At 30.7% G+C, this 8622-nt stretch overlaps 3 protein-coding genes and 1 long non-coding RNA gene across 5 annotated transcripts; 2 read left to right on the top strand and 2 right to left on the bottom strand.

Annotated features, from left to right (window-relative positions):
- Window positions 1–262: 262 nt before the first annotated feature.
- LOC122535006 (regucalcin-like) lies at window positions 263–2319 on the bottom strand. 2 transcript variants are annotated; one of them, XM_043666150.1, is made up of 6 exons: window positions 2229–2319; window positions 1772–1933; window positions 1457–1666; window positions 1129–1341; window positions 932–1044; window positions 263–832 (listed from the first exon to the last, which is right to left on the bottom strand). In XM_043666150.1, exons 2-6 carry the CDS (start codon window positions 1929–1931, stop codon window positions 590–592), a joined length of 939 nt encoding a protein of 312 aa, XP_043522085.1. In that variant the 5' UTR covers window positions 1932–1933; window positions 2229–2319; the 3' UTR covers window positions 263–589. The 2 variants fall into 2 exon arrangements, with proteins under 2 accessions (XP_043522085.1, XP_043522086.1); XM_043666151.1 differs by having other exon boundaries at window positions 1772–1943; window positions 2240–2288.
- Window positions 2320–2416: 97 nt separating this feature from the next.
- On the top strand, window positions 2417–2790 carry LOC122535010. Its single transcript, XR_006308044.1, has 2 exons — window positions 2417–2520; window positions 2659–2790. It is a non-coding gene; the product is annotated as an uncharacterized LOC122535010 (long non-coding RNA).
- LOC122535005 (regucalcin-like) lies at window positions 2563–4449 on the bottom strand. Its single transcript, XM_043666149.1, has 6 exons — window positions 4296–4449; window positions 3789–3967; window positions 3466–3675; window positions 3157–3369; window positions 2964–3076; window positions 2563–2883 (listed from the first exon to the last, which is right to left on the bottom strand). Exons 1-6 carry the CDS (start codon window positions 4358–4360, stop codon window positions 2653–2655), a joined length of 1011 nt encoding a protein of 336 aa, XP_043522084.1. The 5' UTR covers window positions 4361–4449; the 3' UTR covers window positions 2563–2652.
- Window positions 4450–5930: 1481 nt separating this feature from the next.
- On the top strand, window positions 5931–8545 carry LOC122535003 (protein transport protein Sec61 subunit alpha). The gene is made up of 8 exons (XM_043666146.1): window positions 5931–6126; window positions 6329–6396; window positions 6582–6647; window positions 6728–6938; window positions 7024–7281; window positions 7357–7523; window positions 7603–7992; window positions 8078–8545. Exons 1-8 carry the CDS (start codon window positions 6120–6122, stop codon window positions 8339–8341), a joined length of 1431 nt encoding a protein of 476 aa, XP_043522081.1. The 5' UTR covers window positions 5931–6119; the 3' UTR covers window positions 8342–8545.
- The last annotated feature ends 77 nt before the right edge of the window (window positions 8546–8622 follow it).

Here is an 8622-nt window from a genome sequence, read left to right as displayed (position 1 = left end):
TATAACATATACATATATATATAGAGTGTACAAAAAAAGTGAGAAATCTTTAAGAACATGTAATATTCATCGAAATAAGTAAAAAAGTTCTAATAAATATGAATGACATTATATGTTTATTTACATAATACTACTATTATTTTTTTCTTTAAATAGATTTTCGATAAATACGGAATAGATACTGCTATTTCGTAACAAGCTTATTTAAAATTCGTAATAGTAAAAAATTTCGTAACTCATAACTTATAACGGAAAGTAATGATTTTCGAATTCATATTTATTGAGATCTTTTTAAAAGAGATCTTATTTTGATGAGTATATGACTATATGTTTCTGAAGTTTTTCTCAAACTTCTTTGAGAAATACACTCTGCATGTACATATACATACATATGGTATTGATTATTTCTACAAAATAAAAAATTCAAACTATTTTTTTCTTGCAACTTTTTGCAACTTTTATATATATAATTTACAAATTTTGCCATTTATCATGCTAGTAATTTAATATTAAAAACATGTTTTATATATTTGTACAATACTTTAAATATTTATATCTTATGTATATCTATGTTAATTTATGTAATAGTTTAATATTTTGATAGTTTAACATTATTTGAAGGAAAACCACGGACACCTAAACCTTTGACGGCAAATAAGTAACCAGCATGTGGTTGCTTCTTCAACTGATTTTCATCCAATCCCATGCTTGCTGATGTTACATATAAAATATCCAAATTAGGACCACCAAAGGCAACACTAGTTATGTTCTTGGCATCATTAAATTTAATTGAGCGCAACAATTCTCCCGTTTTCGGATTTATGTTGAGAACCTAAATATTAAATGTTTTTAGAAAATAAATGTCAATTATTTCCTCTATAATGTATTTCATAATAATTATGACTCACTATAGTAATGTAATAATACTTACACTGCCTCCACTATACACTGCAACCCAAAGATTTCCATTTGTATCTATTGTCATGCCATCTGGTATTCCAGAAATATCATTTTTTTGAAGATCAAACACAATCTTCTTATTTGCTATCAAATAAAAATTTAAAATTGTAAAATTTTATTTAACATGATGCATATTGTATCATATGAAATACATTGTAAATTTCTTACATATGGTTCCTGTCTCAGAATTGTAATTATATGCCCAAACTTGATAGGTGAGTGAATCAATATAATAAAGTGTATTATTATCAGGATTCCAGGCTAATCCATTACTTATGGATACAGGAGATACTTGTTTATTCAATACATGATCATTACTCATAGAATAAAGGGATCCCAGATTAGGTGGGAAAACTCCATTCTTCTCAAAACCCATTGTTCCTAAAAAAAACAAAAACAAAATTACATTATAAGAATTTATACATCATGTAAGTAATATACTTTCATATAAAATAATTTATATTTATATCCCGATTATATTTATATATTAACCAACCAGCCCATAATCTTCCAGAAGAATCTGCTTTCCCATCATTAAATCTAATCTCTGTTCTATTACAGTCTGCAGAAGCCAATATTTGAGCTGTACAGTTTGCAAGAGTTTTTTCACTGTCCCAAGAAAGAACCACTAAATCTATACCACATCCAGCAACAAATTTGTTAGTGCTGCCTTCTACAGGAATAACAAATCCAACTGGTCCATTTTCTAATAAAGAGATATATTTACAAGGAATATTATTAGAAAAATTAATTAGAAAAAAGATATTAATTAGAAAAATATTTAATCACTTATCTACAGAAATTAACCTACCTATAAAAGTGAAAGTAAGACCACCTGTTGCAGGATCAAATTTGAATATTTTCTGGGCAAATATATCGACGAAGTATAATTTTTGAGAAGTACAGTCCCAATGAGGCCCTTCACCGAGACCATATGGTCCAATGAGTGGTTCGATGGTTACTTCCGACATTTCTTTAATTTAATAAATAATTGCATATAGTTTATGTATTATATAATTACATGCATATAGTGTATTAAAAATACAAAATACGAAAAAAATACAAATATTTATGAGATACTTGCTCAGGCGTTCACTTATATAATATATAGATAGTATTTAATTCAATAATACGCTATTACTTACGTATAATAAGTACCGATGTAAGCAATATCTCATATATATATATATATATATATATATGTATATATTATATATATATGTTTATGTATATATGAAGCCACTATCACTATATATGGTAAAACTCACCTAAACTTCCGGTAAACGTTGAGCTTTACAGCTTACTACGTTCAATGATTTTGAACGAATTCCTCTTTATATATCACAATAATCGATTAGATGGCGCAGTAGTTTATTAATTTCAATGCGTACATATGATAGAGAAGATGATAAGGTTATCGTGAAACAATAAATAAGATTTATTAAAAATAATAATACAATGAAAAATAATATTTGATGAAAAGTGGGATGAACAATACAAAAATTAAATATTGTGACGCAATATGATGTAACTGAGTTGTTTATCAATAATAGTGAAAAGGTATTTTAAAAGTTTGAAAAATAAAAAAATGAAAAAAAGAAGTTTTATTTAATTTTCTTTATTGCTTTCTTTTTTTTTATATTATTTGTGCACAATGATTATGCATAAGGACATTCAGTATGAAAAAATTATTTATAGATTGAATGAATTTGGAAGAACACCATGTACTCCTAAGTTTTCTACAGAAAGAACAAAACCAGCAAGTGGTTGATCTTCAAGTTCCTCTTCACTTAAATCACGGCTGCTTGTTGTTACGTACAACGTATCTAAGAAAAGTCCTCCAAACGTGCAACTAGTTACTTTTGATACAGGAAGTGTCACAAATTGTATAACTTCACCAGTTTGAGAATCAACATTGAGTACCTATTATAACATATTGATATTATTTAAAATAACATTGAATAACATTTAATGACATTTAAAAATCTTACAAAGATACTTACACCACCTCCATTGTATAAAGCTATCCATAGATTTTCATTTGTATCTATAGTCATACCATCAAGTATTCCAGAGTAGTCAGTTTGTGCGAGATCAAATACGATTCTTTTGTTAGCTGAAATGAATTACGTTCATGAATTATGTTCAACATGAGTTTTAAACTTTATGTCTAATATATTGCAAAATATTTCATACATATAGTTCCACTGGTGGAGTCAAAATCAAATGCTGCTACATAGCCTGTACCAGAATCGATATAATATAATGTATCTTGTTGGAGATTCCAAACTAGTCCATTGCTATTAGTAACATTTGATAATTCTTTCTGTATAAACAAATCAGAATCAATACGATAGAAAGCTGCTTCGTTACGAGCGACAGTCCCATTTACTTCTGGTCCTATCATTCCTGTAAAAATACATATGAAACATGTAATACAATTATATAGTATGACACATAATAAATTAGCATTTTATTCTAGTTGATTGATCATTTTTAACTAACCACCCCACAATCTTCCTGAAAAATCTGCTTTTGCGTCATTCCACCTAGTACCATTGGCTTTTACATCAACAGCAATAAGTGTTCTAGTATTTATTTTTGTGGTACCTGCTTCATTAGGCATATGAACTAGAACGATATCATTAGCACTACCAGCTATAAACTTGCCAGGTTGGTTTCTAACAGGAACAGCAAATCCGACTGGTCCATTTTCTAATCATTCATTAGCAAATGAATATTAATTTATGACAGGAAAGATTATTTTTTACTAATTGATTTAAATATGTATTTTGTCCTAAATATGTATATTGTATTTTGTTAATTACCTACAACTGCGCAGATAAGTTCTTTCATTACAGTATGATATGTACATACTTTTTGTGCTGTTACATCAACAAAAGAGAGTGTTTGCGAAAAAACATCCCAATGAGGACTTTCACTATGTATAAATTTGCCAATTACTGGCTTAACAGTTGGTTCAAATCCCGGCAATACAAAAGTTTCTCTATAAAAAGAAAATGAATATTTCAAATGATACGAAACAGTAATTTTCATTAAGAAGCTTCTTTGATTGATCGATTCTGTAATTATGATACATTTCACAGTATCAGAGAATATTTTTATTCGCGTAATTTTTACAATTTTACTATTTTATATATTTGCATATATAACATATAGTTGATAGTGTTGGTATATTTTTGTTTAAAAGCAAATGATCGATTGATCGATTGATCGATTGATTGATTATGATTGAGAGAAGCCATTTGTTTATGCTATGAGAGCTTATGTGTAAAGAACATATGGATTATGAATTCGGAGATCCTTTCACTTACCCGTCGTGAACGAAGAAACCAAGGTACAATGCGAGAAGTAAAACGTTACAAACAATATTTTTCATTGTATATGAGACAATGTTAACAACCAAGGAAAAATAACAAGTAATACCAAGTGGTACCTCACCTGCTGTTTATATAGTACTTCACTGAACCCGCTGGTATCTGTAAAATATGCAATAGATCATTTAGAATATGTATACTAGTCTCGTCGGTGCTAAAAGATAATATACTAAAAATATATTAAGATAAAATACTAAAAAACAAGATTGATATTGCTGTTACATGGGCATGTGACAATTTACATGTGTATGCATGGATTTGCTTGAATATTTATTACTAATATTATTTATTTTCTTCATAACAAAATAATTATAAATTACAATGTAATTTCACTTAAAAATTAATGTTCTGTTACAAATGTATACGATGCTCAGTTAGGCAGAAAATATAAATTTGAATTATGTATTTTTGTGTAAGTACTTCTATTTTTATTTGTATGTTTTATAAAATTTTTTTTATATGTACGTCCTATGAAATATGTACTTTTTTTGAACTGTTATGGTTTTAAAATAATAATTTTTATATTTTCATAAATAAATAAATAAATTTATTTATAATATATATAAATAATAAATTATATATATATATATATATATATATATATATATGTATTATATAAAGATGTTTAAGATTGTTTCAGATTATAAAGATATAAAAGTATTTCTACAGCAAGTGCGCTCGTTATATAGAAATACAATTAATAATTTAAATTTTTTTAAATCTGATCTTGCTTGATTTTAAAACCGCATATTGTTGCACAATTCACCAGTGCAAATTTATGCAAATCACGTATTATCGATAGAAGAGAAAATAAATTACAGTTCGAAAATAAATTATAGTTCGAAATGATATATTATTTAAAGGAACATTAGTCGATATAAGTTATCTTGAATGCAAATTATTTGTATGATAAATAGTTTCAAATTTTTTTAAATATACATTTTTTGGTCATTTATATTAATTTCTCATTTTTCTTTTTAGTTTCAATTTCAATTTTTCATTCAGTTCTAACACGTTCTCCCATATGTTTGAATCTCCAATTGAATTTCTGTTTTGTAAAACAATAATTTTTGTATAAAATCCATTTTTGTGTCGTAATATTTATTTATTTGCAAATTTTTTTACAAAATTTTACAACTGTTAATTTGCTATTCTTAATGCTACTTTTAATTTGCTACGTGAATTAGTATCATACGCATGTCGGGATTCAACAGACATATGTACATACATTGAAGAATTTTAAAAAGCATTTTAAGAAGCACATGTGCGCGTTTGTTTGTACTTGTTTTAGGTAATAATAACCACAAGCAGAATATAATTTTATCTAACTCTCATGCATGCATTTTCTACTAGATCTCTCCGTAGATTTATTTCATTTTCTTATTTCCTTTGATTTTTCCTGCCATTTGATTTTCCTTCATTTTCTTTTTGTCAGCGTCACCGCACCGTCACCGTCCAGTCGGTAAGGTAGAACTGTGGCGCCATATTTAATTCGATTGTAGCGCCAGCTGGCATTGCTTTCAGGAATTTCTCCCTCGTGCCGGCCAACATCATCAGGTCACGTGACAGTAGTATATTGATACGTGTCGACGAGGAGAGCCACGCACGACTCGCTACGACTTGCCAATCGGGCATACGCAGCCGAGTTTTCCTCGGGTTCTCGTTTTAATCTAGTGTCTTTGCGGCATTGTTGACTCGAGAGTAAGTGAAAAGACGTCGTAGCACCGTGACCCTTTAGAATAGTTACACCTCGGATTCGAGATGGGATGTAAGTACGCCGCTTCCAGACAAAAAGTCTCGAAAGTCTTTTATTTAGGATTATAGTCAATGTGAATCGACGAGGACCGTAACCTCTCGATTTCCTTTCCTTCGCAACATATTGCTCGTCCGGCTGAATCTTTAACGTTCCATATTTTTGATCGAGCGATTTCGCCGACGCGAGAATTAACTTTCCACTGTGTGTTTTTCAGTCAAATTCCTAGAGGTGATAAAGCCGTTTTGCAGTATACTTCCGGAAATAGAGAAGCCGGAACGTAAGGTAAGTCTGTATTCAGTTGATCATTCTTTTGTTTTGTATTTACAATATTGCACACTCGTTAACGTAATTACTATTGTTTGTGATCTACAAAAGATCTCTCTGTTGATGTATCTGTCGAATTCAATTCTACTTGAAGATTTCTTTACACTTTAAACAGCGATTTAAACGTTCAAATATTTTTGTAGATTCAGTTTCGAGAGAAGGTACTATGGACTGCGATTACTCTATTTATCTTTTTAGTATGTTGTCAGGTAAGGGTTTTGTTTACAAGCGCCGAGTCACGTTTCGTCAAACTTTTGCAAATCTAATAAATTGCATATTGCACCTGCAGATTCCTCTGTTTGGAATTATGTCTTCAGACAGTGCCGATCCTTTCTATTGGATTCGAGTAATTCTTGCATCAAATAGAGGAACTCTTATGGAACTGGGAATTTCTCCCATTGTCACGTCTGGTTTGATCATGCAACTATTGAGTGGTACGAAAATAATTGAAGTTGGCGATACTCCAAAGGATAGAGCTCTTTTCAATGGCGCTCAAAAATGTAAAGAAATTACAAACTGTTTTGAAAGTAATTTTGTATGTTTTTAAGTCATAACGTGTAACTTGTTCTTGGTTTTCTTTTGCAGTATTTGGAATGGTTATCACTGTTGGTCAAGCAATTGTATATGTAATGACTGGAATGTACGGCGATCCGACAGAGATTGGAGCTGGCGTTTGTTTATTAATTATTATTCAGTTGTTCGTTGCTGGATTAATAGTATTATTGTTGGATGAATTGCTCCAAAAAGGATACGGATTAGGAAGCGGAATCTCTCTCTTCATTGCTACAAACATTTGTGAGACAATCGTATGGAAAGCGTTTTCTCCAGCTACAGTTAACACTGGTACGATTTTGTTTATACTCCTCCACATTTCTGAACTTTATAATTATAACGACATCTTTGTTTCAACGTCATCAGGGCGCGGCACAGAATTCGAGGGTGCAGTAATCGCATTGTTTCATTTGCTCGCTACGAGACAGGACAAAGTTCGAGCTCTTCGTGAAGCGTTCTACAGACAAAACCTTCCCAATCTTATGAATTTACTTGCAACTATCCTAGTGTTTGCCATTGTGATTTACTTCCAAGTACTACAGTGGAACTATTTTAATTTGGGATATACACAAAAAGTGTTGATTAAAATTATAATGATGTTTTTATTTGTAGGGTTTCCGTGTTGACTTGCCAATCAAATCTGCCAGGTACAGAGGGCAGTATAGCAGCTATCCTATTAAACTATTCTACACGAGCAACATTCCCATCATTCTTCAGTCTGCGTTGGTGTCGAATTTATATGTTATTTCACAAATGCTGGCTGTCAAGTTTCAAGGAAACATTATTGTGAATTTGTTGGGAGTGTGGTCCGATATTGGCGGTGGTGGTCCAGCACGATCTTATCCTGTTGGTGGATTGTGTTACTATTTGTCACCGCCAGAATCTGTAGGCCATATACTTCAAGATCCCATCCACGCTATTCTTTACATTCTTTTCATGCTTGGTTCTTGTGCTTTCTTTTCGAAAACGTGGATCGAGGTTTCTGGTAGCTCAGCAAAAGCCGTAAGAACTTGTGTTATTTCTTTCTTTTTTTGTTTTTATTTTTAATAGATTTCATATCGTGATTAAATCTAAAATTGTTCTGCAGGTCGCAAAACAGTTGAAGGAGCAACAAATGGTAATGAGAGGCCACAGGGACAATTCTATGATTCACGAATTAAATAGATATATTCCGACCGCGGCAGCATTTGGTGGATTGTGTATCGGTGCTCTGTCTGTACTGGCCGATTTCCTTGGTGCAATCGGTTCAGGTACTGGTATTTTACTCGCTGTCACGATCATATACCAGTACTTTGAGATCTTCGTTAAAGAACAAAGTGAAATGGGTGGAATGAGTACGCTACTTTTCTAAACTCAATTTACATAGACTTTAAAAGTGAACTTTTTTAATTCTGACTGAATAATAATTTATTGTGAAATAAGTCCACTCGACGTTGAATAGTGTTGATTACTCGATGGAGTAATGGAAGGTCTTCAATACGAATCAAATCGCACATTTTTATTCCCTGTTTGCCGTTAAGAGGATCACATGTATAAATACATATATATTACATGATAGCCTTTTTTCCTTTGAAAATTCTTTTTTCTTTTTTTTTTTTTTTTTTTTTTTTAAAAATTTAATTTTTTTTTTTT

This window comes from Frieseomelitta varia, unplaced genomic scaffold (assembly GCF_011392965.1).
Source record: "Frieseomelitta varia isolate USP_RPSP 00005682 unplaced genomic scaffold, Fvar_1.2 scaffold_659, whole genome shotgun sequence".
NCBI classification, from domain to species: domain Eukaryota; kingdom Metazoa; phylum Arthropoda; class Insecta; order Hymenoptera; family Apidae; genus Frieseomelitta; species Frieseomelitta varia.
Note: the sequence above shows the minus strand (reverse complement) of the source record. Positions and strands in the feature narration are given on the sequence as shown.

Excerpts from the sequence above, each read along its gene's own strand:
- LOC122535003 (XM_043666146.1), top strand. Across the intron at positions 7,524-7,602 it reads CCATTGTGATTTACTTCCAA|GGTTTCCGTGTTGACTTGCC; the intron begins GTACTACAGTGG and ends TTTTATTTGTAG. Across the intron at positions 7,993-8,077 it reads CTGGTAGCTCAGCAAAAGCC|GTCGCAAAACAGTTGAAGGA; the intron begins GTAAGAACTTGT and ends ATTGTTCTGCAG.
- LOC122535005 (XM_043666149.1), bottom strand. The coding sequence starts at position 4,360 with ATGAAAAATATTGTTTGTAACGTTTTACTTCTCGCATTGTACCTTGGT. Across the intron at positions 3,370-3,465 it reads TTCAGGAAGATTGTGGGGTG|GAATGATAGGACCAGAAGTA; the intron begins GTTAGTTAAAAA and ends GTATTTTTACAG. Across the intron at positions 3,077-3,156 it reads CTCCACCAGTGGAACTATAT|CTAACAAAAGAATCGTATTT; the intron begins GTATGAAATATT and ends AATTCATTTCAG.
- LOC122535006 (XM_043666150.1), bottom strand. The coding sequence starts at position 1,931 with ATGTCGGAAGTAACCATCGAACCACTCATTGGACCATATGGTCTCGGT. Across the intron at positions 1,342-1,456 it reads TTCTGGAAGATTATGGGCTG|GAACAATGGGTTTTGAGAAG; the intron begins GTTGGTTAATAT and ends TGTTTTTTTTAG. Across the intron at positions 833-931 it reads CAGTGTATAGTGGAGGCAGT|GTTCTCAACATAAATCCGAA; the intron begins GTAAGTATTATT and ends TTTAATATTTAG.